We start from the raw sequence: 27,118 nt of genomic DNA on the forward strand, positions 1-27,118 counted from the left end.
TGAAATCATTTTACAGTATTACGCTATGAGAGGTTGTTATTGGAGATTATCACATTGGCCATAAATAGGATATTGAAGGTGGAATAGGAAGAGAATTGTATCTGATCATGGAGGTCGGGGGTGACCTGGGAATATCCCCAATGCTCTATAAACCCTGGTGGTCATCGCATCTGGTGTGAGTGGCTTCTGATTGGGTGTGGTAGAGGTGAACTGTGTGATATACAATAAAAGGGACCTTGAAATATCTGCAGAGAAGGAAAAGGACTTCCTCCTGAGGAATTTGTGGGACTTTATTGCTATTACATATGAATTTTAGTGGTGCGTGTACTGAGAATTGAACTGTAATTAATGGTTTGTGTTCTACTCCAGATAATTGTAAAACTGTCATATATGCTCATAAAAATTTAGGTGTATCTGATGCGACATGTAACGTGATAAGATAAATATGTATGTACGGTGAAAAACATATATAATCAAGCCATAAAAGTGTTCCTTGCAGAATACAACTACTGAGGGAAGGGGAGAAATGGAAAAAGGTCAATAATTCATGTATATTAACTCTGAGACACTTAATAGATTGCCACTGAGCAGAGGCAATAAAACATTTAATCTATCTTGTAAATGCTTAAATATAACATAAAACCATGGGATGTCTAAAAAAAATGTCATTTTTAGGAGTAGAAGTAGATAATAAATTCAATTGTTCATCTCATCATTTTATTTTCATCTCTGGTTCGTTTTAAAGGACAACTGACCTGAGAGGAATAAAGAGAATCCCCTATGTATTTCCTTTAAAACAAAGCAGATTGCCTGGATTTCCTGCTGATCCTCTGCCCCTAAACGTTTTAGTCAAACATGCCAATCTGCGTTTGCCACATGCTTGTTTCAGGTGTGTGATTCAGACATTAGTGCTGATACCTGAAAGATCAGCAGGATTCCAAGCATTGGTATTGTTTAAAAAGGAATAAATATCCCAGCCCCCATATCACTATCAGGTCAGTTGTCCTTTAAAGCGTGCTACATTCAAAACCAGGGTTTTTTTTCACTTCTGTTAAGAAATCTTTTGTATCCCATGCATTGACATTTAGACAGCATCCTGGTCAGTTTACTAGTACCAGTTTATCTACCTGGGCACAGCTTATCAGGGCTGCTTGTGTCCATGTTGTCACCCTCACCTCCTCAGTTCTTCTAGGCCTCTGCACAAGCTCACATTAGGCTGGGTTCCCACTATGATGGATACACAATGCTGGGTTCACAGCATATCCTGTGGAATAAGCCACACCATGGTGTCTGTGCCTTGGTCACACTAGCACTGTTGTGCATCTAACGCCTCGTGCCACTTGGGTTTTGCTGCACTTCTGCCCAAACTTCTTTTTAACAGAAAATATTGGAACATCAGTGCCACAGGGGCCACAGGAGGCCAAGGGTGCCCATAATGATTTTTGTTCATGTAGTGCTTAAAGTGAACCCGAGATGAGATAATTATATTTATCTTTCTACTCCTAAAAATGACTTTTTTTCTCATCTCATGGTTTTAATTTGTATTTACACATTTACAAAGCAGGTTGAATGTTTTACCTTCTCTAATCAGTGGCAGCCTATAAAGAAAAAGGTCAATAGTTCATGTATTTTATCTCTCCCTGGCCTCAGAAGTTGTATTCTGCCAGGAAAATTTTTATCACCAAAAAGGTAAGCAGGACAGCACTGAAATGATGCAGGGGTCAGGCGTGCAACGGATCCAACCGTGTACCACCAGGGTTAGTAACCCAAATCTTTCAAGACGATTCGGCACAGCTCTTTTACCAAAAAGTTTGCTTTATTGGATCTTACAAAACATACATGATAAAAGCTGTATAGTGGCCACTATACAGCTTTTATCATGTATGTTTTATAAGATCCAATAAAGCAAGCTTTTTGGTAAGAGAGCTGTGCCGTATAGTCTGGGAAGGTTAGAAAAACTTCTATTGCTGTAATTTGCTCATCAGTGATGTTTACTATATTACCGACAAGACAGAAGCTGCCACTTCCATGCCCAGAAAATAAAACAAGTAAAATAGCCTGGTCAATTAATATATTTTGTACTGTACACACACATGTTTACCTCATCATGTCACATATAGCCTCATGTACACATTAAGTAACTCTTTTAGTCCGTAAAAACCACGATCTTTGCAGCAGTGCTCTACTACAGTGATAAGAAATGAAACACACAGGCGCACAAAGTGTTAGAACCCCCCCCCCCCCCCCCTTCCTTAGCTCAAAGCTGTCAGACAAAGGCTGGGCGCTGGAATGTGTCTGTGATCTCTCCCCACAAGAGCAGCTGCTTGCTAGGAAGTGAAGTTTGCTGTGTATCAGTCACCTACATATGAAGGCGACTTTTCTTCCATGATCGCACCATAATTTGGACATTCTGCTCTGCTCAAAAGCCTAGAAGTACTGTTTGTGATGTTCACAGTTGGTTCCCTCCATTGCGGAATATAGCCTTAATTTTATCACCCAAGTGGCAAAAAAAAATCTAATGCTGGCTATACAGTATACACCAGGCTTTCTCAACCAGGGTTCCCTGGAACCCCAGGGTTCCTTGAGCACTCTGCAGGGGTTCCTTGGCATTTCCCCCCATCGTGGGGGAAGTATAATAGAGCACACTATAATAGGTGGTAGTGTAACAAGAAGCACTAAATTGGGGGCTCAGGAGACAGTATAATGAGTGGCAGTGTAATAGGGAGTAGTGAAATAAACAGCTACACATACTTTTAAAGACCATGCCTCCTGCAAAATAAATGCAGGGGTTCCTCAAGATCAAAAAATTGTTTGCAGGGGTTCCTTGAGATCCAAAAGTTATTTGCAGGGTTCCTCCAGGTTAAAAAGGTTGAGAAAGGCTGGTATACACACATCAATTTTGATCACTGATTTAATCTGCCGGTAATCTATTGCTCTTACATATACAATTGACTGGATTTCAATCGATTTTGTGCTGTTTATCAATCTCTGTGGGGTGGGGGCAGGAGAGGAGCGATGGAAGATCGATGTTCTGTAACTCTGCCCTGCATCCAGCAGCACAGTTTGATTGAAGCTTGATAGAGTTCTGTTGAACTGTTGTTGTTTTTTTTTTACTAGACCAGCATTGGAAGGGTTACACACAGAGCTTTAAAGTTCCATGGAGAGAAAATGCTGTCGCAGCCGAAGTTTAGGTAGATACATTTAAGTAAACACAATGTAACAAGTGTGGAATGTGACACACACTGGGCTTGATTCCCAAAAGAGTGCTAACTGTTAGCACGGCCGTTTTCGCTTGAATTTTCGCATTGCGCGCAATTGCGAATTTTCGCATGAAACGATAACGTTTTCACGCGCAAACTCAAATTTCCGCGCAAAAACGATATCGATTTCGCGTGGAAATTCGTGTTTGCGCGCGAAACCGTTATCTTTTCACGCGGAAATTCACGATCACGCGCAATGCGAAAATTCACGCGAAAACGGCTGTGCTAAGAGTTAGCACCGCTTTGTGAATCAGGCCCACTGACTGTGCAGAAGCTCCTGGACACAGAGAGAGAGTGAGTCACATTCCTCACTTGTTACATTGTGTTTACTTCAATGCATCTATCTAAACTTCGGCTGCAGCAGCATTTCTCTCCACGGAACTTTAAAGCTCTGTGTGTAACCCTTCCAATGCTGGTCTAGTAAAAAAAAAAATAGCTGGTTGCATATAATATGCTGTAAATAATGTTTTAGAGCCAAGTTGAAATGCAGGGTTATATTCCGCTTTAATGAGGGTTATTTGCCCATGGGCCACTGACCAGCCAATCAGAAATTTACAAATCAAACACATAATTCCAGCTACGGTAACTCAGAGAGATTATACATGGGAAAGTAATCATCTCTAATAAAAGTATATGTTTATGTAGTGCATAATTGTGGCTCATGCTCATATATTTACAATAAACAGAAGAAAATGTAAGGATACTTGAAAATTCCTACACATTGATCATGCAGTAGCATGAAGATTAAAGAAGCAGTCTCTACACCAATTTTCTGAGCAATTATTTTGAAACATATCTAGATGAGCTTAAACAGAATGCAGTCCATACGGTGTTCTCATTGCTAATTGTCTTCAGCTATAGTTATACACGTTAATTCAATCAGAAAGTTGCAGGGAACTGTTTTTATTTATGCCAAAATTAGCATTTTTACATCAAATAGAATAATAAACCTCTGCGATCTAAGAGAATTTATTTTTTACACATACTGTACATATTGCTCATGTTCAAAATGATAACTGAACTAGTCAATTAGGCCCCTTTCAAAAACTGGCGCTAGCTAGACAGCCAGCGTGCACGGCCGTCCCTCCACAACCGCGTGGCAACGCAGTGTCTGTGCACTCAGCGCCTGACATGGACGCAGCCCATGGACGCAGATTCCAGGGCTTTTATTAGGTAGGATATCCGCTTTACTGCTTGTAGAATAAATAGTCCGGTTACATCATCTACATACCCTTAGGCCTAGGACCCACTAGAGCACTTTCAGCAGTGATTTGGTAGCGCTGGCGATTACAAAAATTGCAATGCCAATGAAAGTGATTGGAGAGGAGCCCACTGGAGCGATTGCAATTTGTACAAATCACAATCGCTCTGCCTGTAGCATTTTGCTAGCGAATGGATTCAATGTAAAGTACAGGATCGCTGCAAAAAAAATAAAAATAAAAAAAAAGCAATTCAACCACAATTCAAAGCACAAGTTTTATGCGTCCCGCATGCACAGAAGCATATTTTAGCAATACGCTTCCGCACACATCATTGATTCGGCCCCAGAAAGTGAGCGTCACTTCCGGCTCGGCCTGCTGCCAGGTGGGGATTACCGCGTACTAGTATGGTAATCCCCGAAGGCTGTTTGCTGCGATGGCCCCACCAACGCACCACAACCGCAGATATTCAGTGTGAAACCGGCCTAAGGCTTTGGCCTATGTAATAAGATGTATGTGGGCGTGCAAATTAGGGATTCATTCTTGAGGGGGAAACCTTCCAGCCCTTTTACCCATCCACTTAACACCCACTTAGACTTTCTCTCCACCCTGCTAGAAAGTAAAGAGCTGGACTGTTGTTTCTTGTATCAGCCTGCAACACAAAGGTGTGCTAACAAGGTGGTGAGCGTTAGACCTATCTACTTTGCAACTTATCTGCACTTCTGCATTTCATCAAATTATTATTATTATTACCAATTTATAAAGAGCCAACATATTCCATGGTGCTGGAATAAACACATGATGACATTTATGGAATTTAGAAGATAATGGTGAAAACCCACCTGTGACTGGGATACCGTCAAGGGATAGCGGAACAAAATCCATGTAACGCCTTCACTACAAGGTGGCATCGTAAGAGAGCCCTCATATACCCAGTAATCACGGAGTAAAGGGTCTGGATTATGTAAAAAAGAGCATAAAATGTAAGTACATTTCTAAGTAACTAATTATTTCTGTTTTAGGATATCGGTTGCTGATAGGTATATGGGTAAGCAAGGCAACAATCCTTGTAATATGTATTTTAAAAGGACATTAAAGAGGAACTTAAACCAAGGATTGACCGTCATCAGTAGCTGATACCCCCTTTCCCACAAGAAATATTTACCTTTTCTCAAATAGATCATCGCAGAAGGATGGGGGGGGGGGGGGGGTGTCTGTATGTCTGATATTGTGGTGAAACACCTCCTACAGTGTCATGTCATGACCATGGTCCTGACATCACACTGACAGTTTCCTTTCTGTGAACCTGGATGCATTGGTCGTGAATTAAAAAGCTTTTTCATGTTTTCCTCTGTTTTCACCTTATCTATGTTACATTTTTAAGCTCTCAAAGAGCAAAAATATAAAATAATTAAGGAAAGAAAAGTAATATTGAAATACAATTAATCGGGAACAGCTTAACCCCCCTGGCGGTTTGCAAAAAATCCGCCAGGGGGCAGCAAATCTTTTTTTTTAATTTTTTTTTTTTTTTTTCATGTAGCGAGACAAAGTCTCGCTACATGATAGCCGCTGCTCAGCGGCATCCCCCCAGCCCCTCCGATCGCCTCCGGCGATCGGAGATCAGGAGATCCCGTTCAAAGAACGGGATCTCCTGGAGGGCTTCCCCCGTCGCCATGGCGACGGGCGGGATGACGTCACCGACGTCATCGACGTCGTGACGTCAGAGGGGACTCCGATCTGCCCCATAGCGCTGCCTGGCACTGATTGGCCAGGCAGCGCACGGGGTCTGGGGGGGGGGGGCCGCGGCGAGAGGAATTGCGGCGGATCGGCGGGTAGCGGCGGCGATCAGATGCTACACGCAGCTAGCAAAGTGCTAGCTGCGTGTAGCAAAAAAAAAATTATGCAAATCGGCCCAGCGGGGCCTGATCGGTGCCTCCCGGCGGCATAGCCCGTGCTCAGCACGGGCTTACCGCCAGGGAGGTTAATTTGAGTGATTATTTTGCTTGTAAATGTGCTGAAAGGTTATTTTTATCAATTAGGTGATGATCAGTAATGTATGAGAAGTTTTGTGAATAGAGCTCATTGTGGAAAATAACGTCTGTTTCCAACTGCCAAGCAACCAGTATCTCCCTCCGTGCATTTCTATATCTATAAAAAAAAATCCAAGTTTTTACCCTATCACATTGTTGTGGTTGTAGATCAGGGCTGCCCAATAGGTCGATCGCGATCTACCGGTAGATCGCGACCGCCTTCAGAGTAGATCGCGGCCGTGTGGCCGCGTCTTGACATATTCTGCAGGCTGCAGCCGTGGCTGTCAGATTTTGCTGCCAGAGCAGCATCAGCGAGGAGAGGGGAGGTGCGGCTGAAGAGGAGGCGTGGCTGAAGGGGAGAGGAGTGAAGGAGGATATAGCGTCTCCTCCCCGCCAGGCTGCTCGTGACAGAGTGTCTTCCAGGGCTGCCAACCATCATCCAGTTCCTGGCTAGCAGAGAAAGCTCTCCTTAGGTCAGTAGTGCTGCCCGAGTGACATCTTCCTGCCTCAGCTGTATTATGTCATCTTAATGCACAGCATGCATCTTCCAGCCACTGCCGACTGATAAGCTGTCAGCAGTGAGGGAGATGCATGCAACTGCCTCCGTACTGAGATGTGATAAGCTGGTCCCCCTTCCTAGAAAACAGCATGGGGTCACAGGAGTGAAGAGAGAAGGGGGAAGCTGTTCTCTAGGCAAGGAATGGGGGTTGATGAGCGATTAAGTGTGAAGCAGGGAAGGAGGGTATGATTCTCAGCTGAAACTAGAGCTGAGCTTTGTGTAAATAATTGTCCTGTAAATAGCACAGGGACACAGCTCTAATAGTTTAAATGCATTGTTTTATATTTTTATCTGGTTCTTGGGAGCTGCTCAGATGCTGGCAATATGGTAGCAGCAGTTCTGAGTGAGTCTAGTGGAGGTTAACTTCCTGCTGTATAGCCTGAATGTGGGACAGGCAGGGATTACTTTTTCTCTATGCAGAACTGAGCCTAACTATGCTTGGATATGGGGGAACGTGTGTGTGTGTGTGGGGGGGGGGGGGGGTCGAGACACTGTGTGTGTGTGTACGTGGGAGGGGGGTAGATCTCCTGGGCTCTGCAATTTTTAAAGTAGCTCGCGAACCGAAAAAGTGTGGGCACCCCTGTTGTAGATAATGGTACTGTGTAATTGTTTTCTTGTCTGGCAGTAGTGAATATGATTACATGCAGGCCAGAGCCGGGACAAGGTCCTCCAGCACCCAAGGCTGAGACACCAAAGAGTGCCCCTCCATCCCTCCCACCCCAGCCGTCACACACTGATTGCTATTAGACTAAGAGGCGCCCCAGGGCCCCCAACCCCCGATTACCTTAATCTCTAGTTATCTGGCTTGCAGTCACTGCCATGTATCCCCTTTTTCTTATTTTTGTGTTCTTCAAACACAATAGGGGAATGATAGCTGAGTGAGTTGTGTGGCTCCTCCTACACAGCGCCCTGAGGCTGGAGCCTCTCTCGCCTTTGCCTCAGCCCGGCCCTGATGCAGGCTCATTGTGGATCAAACAACATGAACAAATTACATGCTGAATATAAATCATTTCTTGATTTCTCTTTCATTTTTAACTTCTCACTTTGCAATGTATTGATATGTTTTCCTCCACTACTATTTTTCGGTAACATTCCTCTTTAAATGATTCACATTCACTTATTTAATGACACGCTTATACTGTTTACTGTTGACATGCACATTCCAGAAGCCGTGGAGCCGAGCATAGCAGATTACAGCTAATGCCCAACTGCCTAGTGACTTTCCTATGTCCACTATTGTGAATGTTGCTTGCTGGTTTTGGACTGGTGTAAGCAATTACTGAGTTGCGTATTGTCTGGTCTAGCCATAAGATAGGAGACAGTATTTTGGTATATCACATTTTTTAAATTTTAAATAACAAATTTAGTATCGGTACGTAGTAACCAGGGTATGATTTCTGGAAAGCCCACAAAGGTGGCTGCAGCCCAAGGGACATGATGGAGGGGTTACTACATATTAAAGAGGAGGCCGAATGGGAAGCGGCACATGAAAAAGGGAAACTGATGCTCAAGGGAGCTGTTCATGAAAGAAAGGGGCTGCTGTACATGGAAGATACACATGGAAGAGAGGGCTGCACATGGGATGGGAGGGGTGCTGCTGCGCAAGAAAGGGAAGCCACAACATACTTGGCCCAGGGGCAGTTAAAGTATAAATCCGGCCTTGGTAGTAACTGTTCACACACAAGCAGCACTATATTTATATGGGCCCCATTCATAAAGAAGCAAAGTCAGCATCCTTTATTATTTACATCACGTTGCCACCAGTTCCCATTTCTATGGTCAAGCTATTTATAAAACTGTGAACTTCATAGAAAACAAACTAATGTGACTTGTCAAAGAACCTTCTGGAAAATTTTATTTTTTAACAGTTAAAGGACAACTGTAACAAGAGGGAAATGGAGGCTGCCATATTTATTTCCTTTTAAACAACACCAGTTCCCTGGCAGTCCTACAGTGTCTTATGGTAAATGTGGCCCTGCTTCTTGGGGGGGGGGGGGGGGGCGCGGAATGACAGGGAACCAGAGGATAGCGTGGGTAGCCTCTATAGGATCCAGAGGCTGCCCTCTTCTTAGGTAAGTATGTTGTTTTTTTTACTTGTCTAGGGTACACTTTAAAGGATACCAGAGCTGAACTCAGTTGGAAAAAAGGGGGGGGAGCAGGCATGTATGGGAAGCTGTCCTGATGCCCACTGCTCTCCCCCTTCTTTCCTACCTAAATGCCCCCTGGCAGCATCTTCTGTGTTGGCTGGGTGGGGCATTAGTGTGCAGTCGCTAGCCCGGCTGCGTGTGACCTGCACTGTGCATAGTTGTGATGTCGTGCGCATGCACAGTGCGTTCCCCGCTGCAGGCATGCGATGTAGGACACGCGCAGCCAGGCTTGAATCTGTGCACTAGTGCCCGATCTGGAAGAGGATGTCAGGGGCAAATAATAGCAAAGGAGGGGGAAGGAGGAGAACGGGGGAAGCAGTGGACAGCGGAACAGCTTCCCCATACATGCCTGCTCCCCCGTTTTTCCAGCTCTGGTATCCTTTAAAGAACTAAGCATATTTCTGATTGGTTGCAAGTCAGCTTAGTAATATAAGGACTCCTGGTGGGGGAAGGGGGGTTGGACCTGGTTTTACTTAGAAGCCTATGAGAAGTGAATACCTTCTTCCACTACTCCATTTCAAATTCAAACATACCTGTAAACATACACATTAATTAAATTGAGAAACTGTAAAACAAAATTCTCTGATATTTTATCAACAAATCAGAACAGTGTGTAAACTAAAGAAAATGAGCTAATTAAGCAGCTTGACTTACCCGGTAATAATGAATTTGGATTAAAACACGGAACTGTCTTCGATCTGCCCTGCAATAAGAAAGTGAAAAGTTTGAATAAAGGTTGCTAAATTGTCAGGTAACAATTAATAGACCTTGAGCTGAAGGGCAGCATTCTTCAGAACATCACTAATTATAGTATCTCCAGCCCTCTTTATCATTTTAACTGATGCAGCTGCAAGGCCATATCATTCATTTCATAACAAGGCCATGGGATATGAAAATTGCTGAAATGTTATGTTTTCCATCTTATTGTAAGTGGTGCACAATACCACTTCTGTCAGAAGAATACAGCACATACTAGATATGAAGGGCATGAGAAAGTATAAAAGCTTAAAAAAATATTTTTTCGCTGTAAAATTACAGGTTTTTAAAGTATTTTCATGCGATTTTCGAATCAGAAAGAAACATTTGTTTCCTTTGACTATATTGCAAAAATACAATGTATTTTCGCAAATATTTTCTCAAAATCGAAAATAGCATTTTCTATGCAAAAATGACTTTGGCAAAAATTTGCAAGCAACACAGATTATTAGTATTATTATTAATAATAGTTTCATTAAAAACATACTTCAGACACAGATCCAAATATTCTAGATGACAAATTAAGAAGCAGAGTATCAAACTGTTACCCTTATTTAGCATTTACCCTTATTTAGCATTTAAAAACAATGGCTTTCAATTGAGGGCCTACATGAGACCAGGAAAAGATCTGCACATGAAGATTCTTATGCCATTATGATTGTGTCACTCAGAGGAGCTCACATAATATTAAATCAAAAACTGAAGACTCTGCACCTTTAACATTACCCAAAGTCATGGGGAATACCTCCCTGGGAAGCGATCTTTCAAGGGACCTGTTGATCTTGGCACCAGTGGTTGGTGTTGGCATTTCCAGGGTGTGAAGGCTAAACAACCACGGGTCTACACCAGAGCATCCTGCAAGGGATGATGGGCTGTCACCCTAGCGGGTGACGGACTACTTTGCTGCTTAGTGGCCACAGGTTATGACCCCTGGGACCACCCCACAGGAGATGGGAAGAAAAAGAGGGAGAGCCTCACAGAGAGGGGAGGAGAGACGGGGGGGGGGGGGGGGGATAAGAGAGAGCAGACTGGAGAGTAGGGTCTGGTAGAACAAGACTGACAGACATGGCTGGCTGGACAAGACTAAAATAGTACTAGTGGACAAGACTGGCTGGACATAATTGGCTGGATAATATCAAAATATCCTATAGGAGAAAACCTAGGAGAAAAAGGAAATTGAATAAAGGTCATTATGTTGACCATGCATTGTCCATTATTCGTTATTAGTGGCACATTCTATCTGTAATTATACTAATGGGCTAACGTAAAGAGAAACTCCGACCAAGAATTGAACTTTATCCCAATCAGTAGCTGATACCCCCTTTTACATGAGAAATCTATTCCTTTTCACAAACAGACCATCAGGGGGCTCTGTATGACTGATATTAAGGTGAAACCCCTCCCACAGGAAACTCTGAGGACCATGGTACTCCTGGCAGTTTCCTGTCTGTGAACCTTGTTGCATTGTGGGAAATAGCTGTTTACAACTGTTTCCAACTGCCAAAAAAGCATGCAGCAGCTACATCACCTGCCAACAGTAAAAATTGCACCATGTAATAAATGTCAGAATGTAAAATTTAAAAGATTTTACAATGGGCAAAAACTGACTAAATCATTTATACATAATTATTGTAAAACTGAAGCACTTTTTTAATTACATTATTTTCACTGGAGTTCCTCTTTAATGCCCCTATCAAATACAGTTCACAAGATGGTTGCTGCAAAAGCCAACCTCACACAATACATGTTCCTACCAGCAAAATGAATCCAAAAGAGATTGTTTCAATAATAGGCTGTGGTGCTCCTATACAATGTCAAAAAATGTTATATAAGCAACTAGTAATGCATTATGGAGAATTTCTAGTATCTCCTAATGTCTAGACTCCAGAGTACTGTATACCCACTGTGGCTCCTGCTGCTGTTATATAAATATCTGAATAAAGAACCAACTTGGAAAACAGGTTATACAGCTGCTGTATATTTGCAAGCAACTGTCTACAAGGATCAGAGCCACCCAAGCTCCCCCTGGACATTACAGGTGTCACCAGAAGCACTGGCACTTTGCCAGCACTCCACTGTGTCCTTTCAGCGCACCAAGTTTTGAAGATGCATCAATGGATCAATGTCATATTTCCTGAACTATTGAGGAAAAACTCAGGTCTTCCGTTTATTTGTACTGAAAACAATAGGATAATTTTAGCATATCTTAAAAAAAATGGTCTCCTCTGCATTGTTCACTTTTGCATGATGTATGCAAGACAAAGACTTACTTTATACTGGATATCCTCAAGAATGTCTGTTATGGCTTTTAAGCCTATGTGTTCTTTTCCTATCTGAAACACAAACAATACATCAGTGGGATGATGATAAACACAGCTGTGACAAAACAGATACAAAATGTATATTTTATCTATTGTACTGTATAGCTTTCAATTTAGGCCTAAAAGTTATGTAAAAAATAGCACATACAGACGTGTCACATTTTTACATTTCAATTTTAACCAAAAATTTTGGAGAGAGGATGACAATCACAATTTATCTCTCAAATCACTAACTTTTATTCTACCCTCTAAGGGCTTGTCTACACTAAGGGTCTTTGTGGGTGTTTTTGAGCGCAGGCGATTTCAGAAAGCGACCTGCAATGATTCTCTATGAGAATGTTCACATCTGAGCGGTTCGATTCAGATCCGCTCACCAAAGCGCTGCCTGTATCATTTTCAGGGCGATTTGCCTGTAATGGAAGGTTTAGAGAAATTGCAAAGCGCTTTGTATAACGATTTCGCAGGCGCTTTGATGAATAGTTCAAGAGTAGTGATGAATAGTTGGATGAATAGTTCAAGAGTGAACAAGAGTTCACTTCCTGACTGATGTCAGGAAGTGAAAAAAAGCACCCACTTTCTAAGCACTTAGAAATGTGCTTAGAAAGCATAGGGAAAGGCGAATTTAAAAATCGTGAAAAATTGCTCAGCGCTAGAAAAAGCGATGGGCATTCATAAAGTGAACAAGGCCATAAAGTGGATGTTCAGTCCAAATTTCCCTTCCGCTTCAACAACTGGACTGCATGATCTACGTCATTATTATTAATAATATTGATTTACCGTATATTCCGGCGTATAAGACGACTGGGTGTATAAGACGACCCCCCAACTTTTCCAGTTAAAATATGGAGTTTGGGATATACTCGCCGTATAAGACTACCCCTCTTCCAACACACACCAAATTAAAATAAAAATTTAAAAATCATGTACTGGTTCTGTGTACGAACAGATACTGGTGCTGTACTGTATGTGTTACCCAGTATATAACAGTGTATAGTCAATTGACTTGTTGCATTGGTCAACTCTCCTTAAAGGGATACTGTAGGGGGTTTGGGGGAAAATGAGCTTAACTTACCCGGGGCTTCTAATAGTCCCCCGCAGACATCCTGTGCCCGCGCAGCCACTTACCGATGCTGCGGCCCCGCCTCCAGTTCACTTCTGGAATTTCTGACTTTGAAGTCAGAAAACCACTGCTCCTGCATTGCCGTGTCCTCGCTCCCGCTGATGGCACCAGGAGCGTACTGCGCAGACCAAAGACCATACTGGACTTGTGCAATACACTCCTGGTGACATCAGCGGGAGCGAGGACACGGCAATGCAGGCGCAGTGGTTTTCTGACTTTAAAGTCAGAAATTCCAGAAGTGAACTGGAGGCGGGGCCGGAGCATCGGTGAGTGGCTGCACGGGCACAGGATGTCTGCGGGTGATCATTAGAAGCCCCGGGTAACTTCAACTCATTTCCCCCCCCCGACCCCCCTACAGTATCCCTTTAAGTAGACTGGTCAGCTCTCCTTGTCTACCTGTTTATCAGAGCGGTATGGAAGAATAGATTGCGCTCCCTCAGCAGGGAGATCTGAGAGGCGGTAAGAGGATAGGGGGTATGACACCCGGCGTATAAGACGACCCCCACCTTTTCAGAAGATTTTCAAGAGTTAAAAAGTAGTCTTATACGCAGGAATATACAGTATATAACACCATCATATTCCATAGCACTGAATGAGCTGAAAAAAAACACATATATATAAATTGCAGACATTGATATACAGTACATAAAAATACACATAATACAGAAGTGGTACACAATATAATTGTTACAGTGACAAATTTATAGTGATTTTAAAAAAATGTACAACAACTTAGGCCCGGTTCACATTAGCGGTTGTTTGCCAAACGGACCGGATGACCTGACCGGATCCGGACCGGATCCGGATCGGAACCGTACGGTTCTGATCCGGATCCGATCCGGATCCGGTCAGGTTGCATCAGGTGTCCATCAGGATGCGATCCGGATCCGTTTGGCAAAAGTTACGTTAAAAACAAAAAAAATGTTGGGGTCTGGGAGGTCAGCAGAAGGGGGACCTGTGGAATCAGGCCCTCTGCTGTTTAGCACTCACCTCCACCTCCGACATGCTGCCAACATCTCCGGATCCGGATCCAGCTGTGCTGCTCCACTCCAAAATGCTTGCCCATGTGTCCCCATCCAATATCGCCGCAACAATCCCCATAGGAAGTGGGGTAGAACATCCGGATTTCTCAGCCAGTGTGTTGTGCGCTCTCCGGTTCCCATTGGTGTGTATTGGCCGGATGGTGCAGTCCGGCTCCGCCCCGGATACGGCTGCCGGAGGAGCCGGATGAAAAAATAGCGCATGTTGGAACGGAGGCCGGAGTCCGGATCCGGCCCGGATCCGGTCCGGCTCCAGTTCGGCAGAACGGACGCATGTGAACGGACGCATAGGCTTTCATTGCTATGCCGTGCGTCCGTTCCGTCCGTTCTGCAAGCGGTGCGGCTCCGGCACGGCGATTCCGGAGGGCCACCGCAAGTGTGAACCGGGCCTAAAATGACACAAAAGGCCCTAGCGAACTTCTAAGAGCAAAATCTAAGATCTATATATTTTTATTTTATTTTAAGTATTTCCAAGACTCAAAATACTCACTTGCACAAATAAGGAAATAATAGCAATGCCACGTGCTTTCCCTAAGGCCTCCTCAATATTCCCGTATAACGTGGAGTCCCAGTGAATAAGGTGGAGCTGGAAATATGAATACAAAAATAGAGAGGGGTCAGATTACAGAGGCAAATTATTTACTGCAATTGTTTGCATTTTAACTAAATACTTGTCATTCATTTCACACCACTGTGCTACGGAGACCTTTTAAACAATACCATTTGCTTGGAATTCTGCTGATCTTTCATGCATCAGTCAGTGGTGTCTGAATAACACACCCGAAACAAGCATGTGACAGATGCAGTCAAATTTAAAGTGGAACTGTAAATTCCTGTAAAAAAACAGTTTCACCTCGGACTTCCCCAAGCCCCCAGCAGCCGTTCTGTCCCGCGCTGGTCCTGCCCGAGCCTCCGTTCTCTACTCTACTTTCATTACAGCCGACTTGCAAGTCGACGGCAACTGTGCCTGCGCGCCCTGGACTATGCAAAGCTTTCTTCGCGTTCCAGCCAGCAATAGCATCCTGCGCTAATAGTGCAGGACGCTACAGCGGACGGATACGCGAAGAAAGCTTCGCTTAGCCCGGAGCACGCAGGCGCAGTTGCCGTCTACAGCGGTAACGAAAGTAGCTAGTGTGGGAAAACGGAGTCTCGGGCAGGACCGGCACAGGACAGGACGGCTGCTGGGGGCTTGGGGAAGTGGTAAGTGAAAGTGTTTTTTTGTTTTACAGGAATTTACAGTTTCGCTTTAAGCCAAACGTTTGATGTAAATGCTTATTCAAGGTCTATGGGTTAAAGTATTAAAGGCAGACGATTAGTAAGACAGCCAGGGAATCTGCATTGTTTAAAGGGACCCTGAGCAGACCCTTAATCTGAAGGGCAAATCTTAATCTTAAAGAGAATCTGTATTGTTAAAATCGCACAAAAGTAAACATACCAGTGCGTTAGGGGACATCTCCTATTACCCTCTGACACAATTTCGCCGCTCCTCGCCGCATTAAAAGTGGTTAAAAACAGTTTTAAAAAGTTTGTTTATAAACAAACAAAATGGCCACCAAAACAGGAAGTAGGTTGATGTACAGTATGTCCACACATAGAAAATACATCCATACACAAGCAGGCTGTATACAGCTTTCCTTTTGAATCTCAAGAGATCATTTGTGTGTTTCTTTCCCCCTGTTCTCATGCACTGAAGTTTCAGGCTGCTCGTTTCTTCCTGCAAACAGCTTTGCCCTTGTCTGTAATTCTTTAGTATGTGAAAGCCCAGCCAGCTCAGAGGAGGATTTATCCAGCTTGTAAAAGATAAGAGAGAAGAGAGAAGCTGCCCTAATCTAAATAATACACAGGCAGTGTGCATAGAGGGGCCTGGAAGGGGGAGTTCATAGCAAAACCACAACACTGAAGAACTTGGCAGCCTTCCAGACACAGGCCGACAAGTCTGACAGGGGAAAGATACATTGATTTATTACAGAGACTGTGATAGTAGAAAGTGCTGCAGTAAGCCAGAACACATTAGAATAGCTTTTGGAACTTGTAAGATGAAAAAAAAAAGGATGCAATTTTTGTTACGGAGTCTCTTTAAGCAAATCTGAATTTACCTGGGGCTTCCCCCAGGCCCCCGTAGCCCACAAGGTCCCTCAGCATCCTCTGGGTCCCCTCTGTGGTCTTGTTGGCGCCCCCATTAGCCCGGCGACTTCAGGCATGCCTGGCCCATCCATGCATCCAGCTCGATCATATGCCCATCACCGTAAGTGTCCTGTGCATGTGTGGTTCTCGAAAGACATGCTTACAGTAATGGGCACATGATCAAGGACACACATGCGCAGTTGCACACGACTTCTCCCGAAATCACCGGGCTAACGGGGCCACCACTGGGGCAATGGAGGAGACCCAGAGGACATCGAGGAACCTGTTCTGTAATATGTACAAACAGAGGCACCAAGCAGAGTAATACAATGTTCTAAAAATGATAAAAAGAGGGAAGTTGAGGTGGACTTACCTCCCTCTGAGTAGACCTGAGGAACCTGCTCAGGTCTACTCAGGGTCCCTTTAAAAGGAAACAAATATGGCAGCCTTCATATTCCTCTCAGGTCAGTTATCTTTTAAAGCACTATTCCTATTTTTATAGCAATAAAAAGGTTTTAGTGGGCTTTAAAATAAAATATCTTGCTAAGTGGCAACTTGGTGTGCTCTGTGGAGAAGATGAAAGGATTATAAGCAGCTGATCTGACAACAGAAGTAGGGATGGGATGTACCTCAGAGGACAGTGTCTAAATCATTACTCATTTTTGATTGCTTATTCCAAGAAATCTTGGCAATAGCTGCTTCATTAAAATAAGAAGCACATCCAAAGAATAGAAGAAACAAGTATTGAACTAGAATCCTCCAATTTTATCAATTCTTTTTCAGAAGTAGAATCTTCAGCTTCTTCCTCTTTTAAGACCAATTTGTTTTATTGATCTTTGACTATTTTTGCTGGCTGCATGGCCTTAAAGATCTTCCTAGCCAACATAATATGGGGAAATTGTGCTTCTTAACATTCCCCAACAGAGTCTGTTGGTGGGGTTGAGACAGACCACCAGTGGTCCCCACCACAGTAGAAACCTGTCACTTTTATCTAGGAGAGCGACCGCATCCAGGTCCATCCAGACCACCCCGAGTGGAGTCGGGTTCATTGTCCCCACCTGCTTCCTGTGGTTGGTTGCCCTGTTTGTAACCTGCCTTTGTGAGAAGAGCATCTATTTCCTCTTTCATTACAAATACTGCACCCAAACATATTGCACTACTGGGCTCCCGTCTTGTTTCCCTTTAATTTTTCTTTAGGGTGTCAAGACACCCCCACTACTCTTCCTAGCCAATATACTGCAGTTCAAGCTCTTATTTAGGTGCTTCTTTTATTCAGGGGGGAAAACTCTGGTCGAAGAACGCAGTTTGGGTGCCCGAAGAGCTACAGAAGTTTTGGTGCCCGTAGGAATATTGTTTACAGAAGGAAATTTGGGCACTGAAGGCCTTGACAAAAGGGACCCATCATGGCCCCGATATAGTCGTTTATGATCAAATTGTGAGCTTTGTCTTCTTCATAAAGGATAAACTCTATTCAACAACATTAATGACAACATAATAATGATGTCTGCATTACTGGGACCATTTCACTTAACAGACAATTTTTTTACTCTTACTCTTTTCATAAGCCTGATTGATTCATCAAAATGTGCACAGCAAAGTGAAAACAGTGCTCTTTAGCGAGCAGGTCCCATTGTGTCATATGTGATACAACACTGTGACAATGTAATGTATTTTATCTGTACTGTATTAACCACTTTGAATCCCTTGCTATGCTTATCTACTCCCCACAAAACTTCATCTAAAGCTCAGGGGAGTAAATAGGCGTACTTGTGGTAAACAGTGTGCTGTATGCCCAATAAGCTATCTGATTATGTATATAGGGTATCATTTTAACCGTGTCAAGTGAGAGAATATATTTTGTGTTGTATGACAACTGAGGGCTAATTCATGTGATTTTTTTTACCCGAAAACTGAATGAAAAGCAATAAAACTGTTATTTTCATGTACTCTATACCCCTAAATAAATACTTGTAAAAAAAAAACAAAAGTGACAGCATTGAAAAGAGAATACATAGTTACCCTAGGGACTTAGCTTTTAAAATATGTATTCCATGAGAGTGTATTACTGTTAATCATGAAGATAAGGGCTTTTAATTACTGATAGAGTACAATGAGAAAACAAAAAACACAAACCAGAAACTAATATATTATCGCCATACATTGTACTAGGAACATTATTTAAATGTTGAGATAACCAGGACAAATTAGCAAATACAATGTGTGGGTTTTACCTATGGTAACATTGTTTATTTGAAAACTATAGTGGATGGAAATGGAGAAATAGTGTATTTTTTCTTTTTTTTTCTAATGTTTCCCTTTAAAATGCACAGATAATAACATAATTACTAAAAGCAAATATCACCCTCACAAAGCATAATTTGTGTCAAAAAAAACAAGATATAGATCATTTACATCTGATGAGTAGCAATAAAGTTATTGGTGAATGAATGGGAGGAGCGCTGAAATGTGAAAATTGCTCTGGTTTTTAAGCAAAAACCCTGTGGTGCTGAAGTGGTTAAAGAAGATGCTACAGGCTGAAAGCGGGACTAGAAGCCCTTTGTAACACCAAATTACAAGGTTCATAGCTTTGTCTTTTCAGCTTTCTCTCTGCTGCTCAGTAATAGCTGTGTTAACTCAAGCACAGCCTAATCACCTACCACTGCTACAGGTAAAAGAAAAAAACAAGGTCAAAAGGATTAAGCAAGCCTTAAAGTGAACAAGAAGCCTTCTATTCTATTACTTTGAATACGCTGGAAGTCTTTATTTTGCAATCCATACACTATTAGATAAAGTAATCTATAGCCATCCGCTTAATATTAATCATTTACCTGCTTACCATATGGCACCATGCAATATTAGATCAGGTGCATATTGTGGGGGTTTAGCTCATTAGTTACAGAGGATTGTACCATAGAAGGGTAAAAAAACACCCGCAAGTTAATCTTTACGGTAAAAAAAAAAAAGTAACACAGCTTCATTTTCAAACTGACATAAAAAAAAATACACTTTACAAAGTATTCAGCAAAGAAAAATGGCCACACAAGGAACAAAGCAGTCTGTGTGACCCCTCACACCCTGCTCACTCCATCTTCCAGCTTAAGCTTTCAGGAGTGATATACCGGTCAGTCGCAACAAAAACCTTTAGGCACAGAACAGCTTCTTCCCTCAGGTGGTAGCCATGCTTAATGCAGAACCACGATAGGACTGCTAGGACTCGAAAGCATTACAGCATTAAAACTGAAAATGAACACTTCTCATACTGTTTGCTACTACTTTAACTCATATACTGTCCTTGACTTGTAATATCTATACTGTCTGTCTTTGAATCATATTGTCTGTGTCCATTTAGTAACTGCCAAGTCAATTTCCTGTTATTCTGAACTCTCTAGTTATCCCCAGGGTCATTAGGATGCATCTCTGTCCATCAGTCTGACCAGCCTCACAAGTGACTCCCTGTCACAGGCCTATTGGTGCTTTTTTGCCACATTCATCCAGGCCTCTCCTGGGTCCCCAGTGCTGGAGTCCAACTCACTTCAGCACCTCAGCAGCCTCTCTGGTGCTCAGCCCACTGCCTCCTAAGAGGTGGAGGTTTTGATGCAATTGCACCAGGTGAGCTTCTAATAGTGCCGGTACATAAAGCCCACCTTTCTCCCAATACATGCTGATCCTAGATCCCAAATTAATCTGTGTATTACCTGCACCAGCAACCATCAGAGACCTTTTCCTTCAAACACACAGACCATTTTCCAGCATTACAAATAACAATCATATAATATTCTCTTACCAAAAATAGTGAAAGCACCCCATCTAGCATAAAAGCACTCTGCAGAGGCACAGCACATATTCAAACCTGAAGCACCAATTTGCATACAAAGGAGAAAATCCAGTTCATCAATCACCTTAGCCTGATAACATGTATGCCAACACTAATGTTGGAGGAGTAAAGGCCCACTTTAAGTATGGAACTTTCAAAATATGCAATAGTTGTACTGACAGCAGGCATGCTGCCAATTAGTGCTGACCACATCTACTAGTCATCATTTCTTCTGCCCTCTTTCCTTCTAAAAAATAAACAAAAACACTAAGGCCTCATTCACACTTGCGTTTCTCTGCTAAACGGACCGGATGACCTGACCGGATCCGGATCCGGTCAGGTTGCATCAGGTGTACATCAGGATGCGATCCGGATCCGTTTGGCAAAAGAGAGTAGAAATAAATAAAAATTTTGGGGTCTGGGAGGTCAGCAGAAGGTGCACCTGTGGAATCAGGTCCTCCGCTGTATAGGCCTTACCTCCACTTCCGACATACTGCCAACAGCTCCAGCACGTTAAAAGACACTGCTGCTCCACTCCAAAATGCTTGCCCATGTGTCCCCATCCAAAATCGCTGCTAGAATACGCATAGGAAGTGGGGTAGAACGTCAGGTGTTTGTAGCCAGTGTGTTCTGTGCTTCCGTTTCCCATTGGTTTTCTGTTTCCGGATGGTGCAGTCAGGCTCCGGTCCGGGTGCGTAGGCCGGATGAGCCGGACCAAAAAATAGCGCATGTTGGAAAAGTGTCCGGAGTCCGGATCTGGTCCGGCTCCGTACTGTACGGAACGGACACGTGTGAACGTCCGCATAGCCTTTGCATTGCTATGTGGAACGTACGTTCCGTTTGTACAGTATACGGTCCGGATCCGATCAGGCGGATCCGGACAGGGAACGCTAATGTGAACCGGGCCTAAGCCAAGTGTTACTGTCTAACTTGTTCCAGACTGCGCTAATTGAAATCTACACCCTGTTTGGGACCTGTTATCCCTGCCAGAGCGTAGATTTCAATTAGGCCACCGCACGCTGCCACCAACAATCGCGCAGTGCTCCCGCTACTGCAGCTCACTCACTTCATTGGCTCCTGACCCTGTGATTATAACTGAGCCAATCAAATTGGTTCCTGATTGGCTCTGCTGTCATAGCGATGGCAGGTCCAAACAGCATGAAATCGGTAGGCCCTGTTTTTTTGCACAAGCATTAATAAAGTCCACAATCAACAATGCAGTTATTATAAAACATACTTTAATTACAGTCAATGACTAATAAACAAATATGACACAATTATTAAAAATCCATACGTGTATGTCACATCAATATGCAGTGTCTGCTTGACTCTTAAAGGGAACAGGTGACTTTCTTCCTGCATCCTCTGTGAGTTATTCTATGTTTTACAATGGATATCTCTGTTCTCTATGTAACCTCTGATTATCCCCAGTTTGCACTGCCATTTCATGTTAAAAGTTGTGTTTAATAATCACTGTATAATTGATTGTGGACCTGAAAACCCTATTTTTCTTGTTTCATAAAGTGTCTGTGTTTCATAAAGTGTAACTGATAAATAAAACATCAGAATTAGTACTGAGTGACTAAACTGCAAGAAAACATGAATGACGGTAATGTCATCTACCACCATTTGTGAATCTTTGGAATCACTGCAACATCACTAGAAGACGCAAACATTCCATGAAGCTGGCAGAAGAAAGAAAGGGTTGGATGTAAACTGTGAGGTCTGAGAATCTATCCAGCAGCTGGGCTTGTCTGAGGAATGGGCATCTGAGCTGACAATGATGAAAGAGTAAAACAAGGGCATTCCCTGGACAAGTTGAGGTGAATCTTTCTGCCCACTGGGAGGGAGGCACCTCAAAGGATATATACATTGATTAACACTTTAAAAGGCAAAAAAAAGGTACTGAAGGACTGATATAAGCGCTCTGAGCTAATTCACTCTTACCTTGAGAAACTGTTTTAATGACCTGAGGAAGCAGATGGTGGAATGTTCACGAAATGCATTGTACTGTGTTTTTGAATAAAATATTTTTGTATCTTAACTGAGTGCTTGTCTTGGGGTACGTTTTTTATCGACTTTCAAACTGTTTTTAATCATTTTACACATCCTTTGGGGAACTACACTCCCAGTATTACACCTCTGATTTTACAATTTCCCAAGTACTATCCCTTCTTTTGGTGTGTGACCCCTCTCTTGGTGGTCATGTACACCCCCTTCAAGCTAAAATCTGTGGTTTCCATTCTGTAACCTTATGTGCTTCTTTTCCATTCTGCATTGCTTTACATACTACACAATAAGGGGCTCCTGGTTAGGGATGGCCCTGCTTAGGAGAACTCATGGAGAAGCACGTGATCAGTTTCATCAGCTGATAGATTTTTAAGGTTCTGATTTGCTGGTCCTGATCATGTGTTAAACCAGGAAGTCATCACAGCAAATCAGAACCTTACAAATCTATCACATGCTTCTCCATGAGTTCTCCTAAGCAGGGCCATCCCTACTCCTGGTTCCCTCCTGTTTTATCTCTCTCTGGAAGAACGACAGGTTCTCCAGACCTCCATCACTTTCTGCGCACTGGTCCCCCCAGTAGGTTCCTCAGACCTTCATACATCATACTGAAAATAACATACAGTACTGCCAAACATCACAAATATCTTTATCCATTTATAAGATTACAGGAGTCAACCCACTGATTAAATTTTATGTGTTTAGGGTTACTCTACATAGTCTTACATCTAAGCAACACAGGTGAGATGAAGCAGACACCTGTAGCAGCTAAAGGTTCATGCTACAAACTATTCATAGCTAGCTACGGGCTGTTATTGCAGCTATAACTATAGCAGAGAGAGGAAAATCTATATATAACATAATAAACTGACATCTGTTGCCAGTGACCATGCTGTCAGCACTAACACTGACGAACATTTTTAGCAATTCCGAGAAATCATTATCATAAGCAGTTGCCTGGCTAATGTTGTAGCTCATCACTGCAGCATGGATAGTGAGAGATGACAAAAAAATATTAAAAGTACCCCTTTCAGAAAGTTATCAGACAATGTTTAAAAATATCACAATCTGATATCCAATTTCAAAACCATGGTAATTCTTAGGGATGAAAACAACAGTTACACTCTTTTTCCCATTTTCCTTTTTGGCTAATTGTTTTACAACATATGTCACATTTTTATTAACACTGAGGCCATTTTTCGCATCAGCAACCAGTGCTATAGGTACGGTTGGATTGGAAGATCGCATTGCAACGTTAAAAATAGCCTTTGGAGATTACCGTGGTAATGCGCGGTAATCTCACTTCTGGCTGCAAGCCAAACTATAAGTGAGGCTCTCTAGCGCCCACTTCCTGTGGCTGAAATATGTACAAAAGTGTATTGAAAAAATACGCTTCTACACATGTGTAACGCAAACTATAACATTTTTCAAATATGTGCATCACCACTGATTTACATGACTTCTGGTCAACGCAAGGCACTGTGAATGTTGCCCGGTAACACGATGTTGCTTTCGCATCAGATGCAATGTTTCCGGCACATTGCACCGCGTCAGGTATGAAATGTTCCATAGTCTTTTATTGCTTAAAGGGACTCCGAGCAGTGCAGAAACTATGGAATTCTTCCATTATAGCTCAGGCCCCTTTCACACGTGCGCGTTTTCATTGCGTTGTGTTTCCCTTTTTTACCGCTGGGTAACGCTTAAAGGGACTCCGAGCAGTGCAGAAACTATGGAAAGATGCACATCATTTTAAAGCTCTCTTTCTCCTTTTTCCAATGATATATAAACCACCACCCTACGTCTTTTAGTTTTCGCTATTTTCGCGATTGAAATTGCCGCGACCACGATTTTGATCGCGAAAATAGAGAAAACTAAAAAGTGTAGGGCAACGATTTAGGTGTCGTCAGAAAGAGGAGAAAGAGAGCTTTAAAATGATATCCATCAAGCCATAGTTATATTGTATTACACAGGACGACACTTTCCCCAGTGTCAGCAGCTCCATTTTGCTGAATGCAGCTGCTGAATTTGACAAAAAGTCGCGTAATACAATATAACTATGGCTTTTAGTTTTCTCTATTTTCGCGATCGTCAAATAGCGAAAACTCGCAATCGCGAAAATAGCGAAAACTAAAAGGCGTAGGGTGGCGGTTTATATATCATTGGAAAGAGGAGAAAGAGAGCTTTAAAATGATGTGCATCTTTCCATAGTTTCTGCACTGCTCGGAGTCCCTTTAAGCGTTACCCAGCGGTAAAAAAGGGAAACACAACGCAATGAAAACGCGCACGTGTGAAAGGGGCCTGAGCTATAATGGAAGAATTCTGTACTCGTTGATATGTTATGAATAACAATAACTAATAAAAATTACATTTAGTTAGAAAAAAAATTACTTAGTAGCTAATGAAGCAAAGATATTTAAAAATAAATATAGTAAAGACACAGTTTTTAAAACCAAAGTCTTGTATTTATCAGTGTACAAATATTCTGTTTTCCATAGCATTTTAGTGAGGAGGCTGTTTGATCCCTCTCAGCCCCTTACACACTCCTTTGGAGTTTTGGTTCACCATGAGCTTGCTGGGCAATCTGTAACTCTGGGTGTCTCAAGTCCTACCTCTTAGACCATATTAATCCATGCTATGCACTGATAAGGATCAAGCAATCCGTAGCAATCTGTGTGCATGTTGGAATACTTTGGCTCTGTAATATTAACAAGCTGACACATAATTGCATTCCAGCGGCTCTGAAGGTGTGTCTAGCTATCAGTGACAAAGAGATGATTTGCATAATCAGCAGTGATGCACCTCAAATGCTTACTCCAACCTAAAAAAAAAAAATCGCAAATACCTGTTTTAAGAAGGCAAATTTTGGTTTTACATAATATTTTAGTAAATAACCACAAGGTGGAGAGGCGCCCAAAAAGTATAAAATAATTCAAATATTAAAAACAAGATTATGAGGTGGCTTACCTCATTCACAACACCACTTACGGTAAGTTAAGATGAGGATTTTATGAAGCACCAATGTCAGCGCCCAATGTTAGATATTAATCTACACCCGACACAATTATTGGCTTGATGAAGTGAGGTTGGTCTCACGAAACGTGTTGCATTGTGCTTAATAAAATCCTTATTTTACCTTACTGTAAGTGATGTTGTGAATTAGGTAAGCCACCTCATAATCTTGTTTTTATAATTTTAATTACCAGTATTTTATACTTTTGGGCGCTTCTCCATCTTGTGGTTCTTCACATATACACTCCTCCCTCTTGAGGGGTGTCCTCCTCGGGCCCCAGTGCTCCAGGTTCTTTTTTGCAGAGAGCAACCTTTGTATGGGCAGTGACCAATACCCGTTTGGAGACAGCTATTCTCCACAAGTGCAGTTGGATGGTTGCCCTGTGTTGCAACCCATCTTTGTGCATGCCACTGTTTCATCAATTCGTCATCCACATAACCAGAACCTACTGCACTATCTGGGCTCCCATCCCTGGTCTCTGTGTGTTTTTTCTTAAAGTGAACCTAAAGTCAAGAAAAAAAAATGAGATTAACTCACCTGGGGCTTCCCTCAGCCCCCTGCAGCCGATCGGTGCCCTCACAGCCCCGCTCCGATGGTCCAGGACCCGCCGGTGAACACTTCCGGTTTGGCCATCACCGGCCGACAGGCATGGGAACGCGAGTGTTTGCTCGCGTTCCCAGCCTGTATATCGCCCCCTATGCTGCTATTGCGGTGACGGCCAAACCGGAAGTGTTCGCCGGCGGGTCCTGGACCATCGGAGCTGGGCTGTGAGGGCACCGATCGGCTGCAGGGGGCTGAGGGAAGCCCCAGGTGAGTTAATCTCATTTTTTTTTCTTGGCTTTAGGTTCACTTTAAGGTTCACCTTATCCACTTACATCATTTTAGTAAGGAGAACTAGTAGTTCTGGTTCACCATGAGCTTGCTGGGCAATCTGTACCTATATTATTATACACAAAATTTAGACTTGGGTATAGGAAAGGCCTGCACTTTATTTCTCACACAGCAGGACTTATACTCTCAGGCAGTATGGTAGATTCAAGCGCCAAACACAGATAAATATACTGTATTTGTTTTACTTCATGCCAAATTTTCACCATTAATCTCTTCTGCACACAAGAAGATGTCACTTTACATAACTCCTAAGGAAACCTGCCATGTTACATAGTCAAGGCTCCTCTAAGTCATCTTACATAATAATGTCATAAGCATTTCATTCAGATAAAAAGCTTTATCTATACAGTTTTGCCTTCAACTTTTGCCATTTAAAAGTACAAATGAAGTCACTTGTTGAAGTGTTTGCGTATAATATTTATTTAGCTGAAGCTGTTTATAAATGTTATGCTCGTCACAAAAAATAATGGCCATGCTAAGAGAGGTAATAGAATCGGCGCCTGGTATATTATATATCACACTTGGAGCAGAACGATTATATTCTTATCAAACACACCGAACCATTTAGATGTTTAATTCAGGAAAGAGCCAGGGTTTACTGTGTGAAATAGCAGCCAAATATAATATTAGGAAGGTCATAAAATAAAAACAAATTGCACCTTACATGAAAAAGTCCCCTAATTTAGAAGCAGAAGGCGTAACACAGAGGTGAAAAGGATGTTTGTTTTGTCTATAATTTCTACCTCATGCTTTGCTTTGGGCGCCAAGTTCTGTCACAGAGTCATAGTCTGTTATTCAAGTTAATCTGGGCATATGGCAACTCCGAATGATAGAAAAATA

At 42.6% G+C, this 27,118-nt stretch overlaps 1 protein-coding gene across 1 annotated transcript in view; it reads right to left on the reverse strand.

Moving 5' to 3' along the window:
• Window positions 1–27,118, reverse strand: part of CA8 (carbonic anhydrase 8) — a 113,426-nt gene that overhangs the window by 36,489 nt on the left and 49,819 nt on the right. The window contains exons 4-7 of the mRNA XM_068234787.1: window positions 14,923–15,018; window positions 12,222–12,284; window positions 9,850–9,898; window positions 5,302–5,414 (exon numbers count right to left, since the gene is read on the reverse strand). Of these exons, the coding sequence (XP_068090888.1) occupies window positions 5,302–5,414; window positions 9,850–9,898; window positions 12,222–12,284; window positions 14,923–15,018 (321 nt within the window). The remainder of the gene's footprint in view (window positions 1–5,301; window positions 5,415–9,849; window positions 9,899–12,221; window positions 12,285–14,922; window positions 15,019–27,118) is intronic.

This window comes from Hyperolius riggenbachi, chromosome 5 (assembly GCF_040937935.1).
Source record: "Hyperolius riggenbachi isolate aHypRig1 chromosome 5, aHypRig1.pri, whole genome shotgun sequence".
NCBI lineage: Eukaryota > Metazoa > Chordata > Amphibia > Anura > Hyperoliidae > Hyperolius > Hyperolius riggenbachi.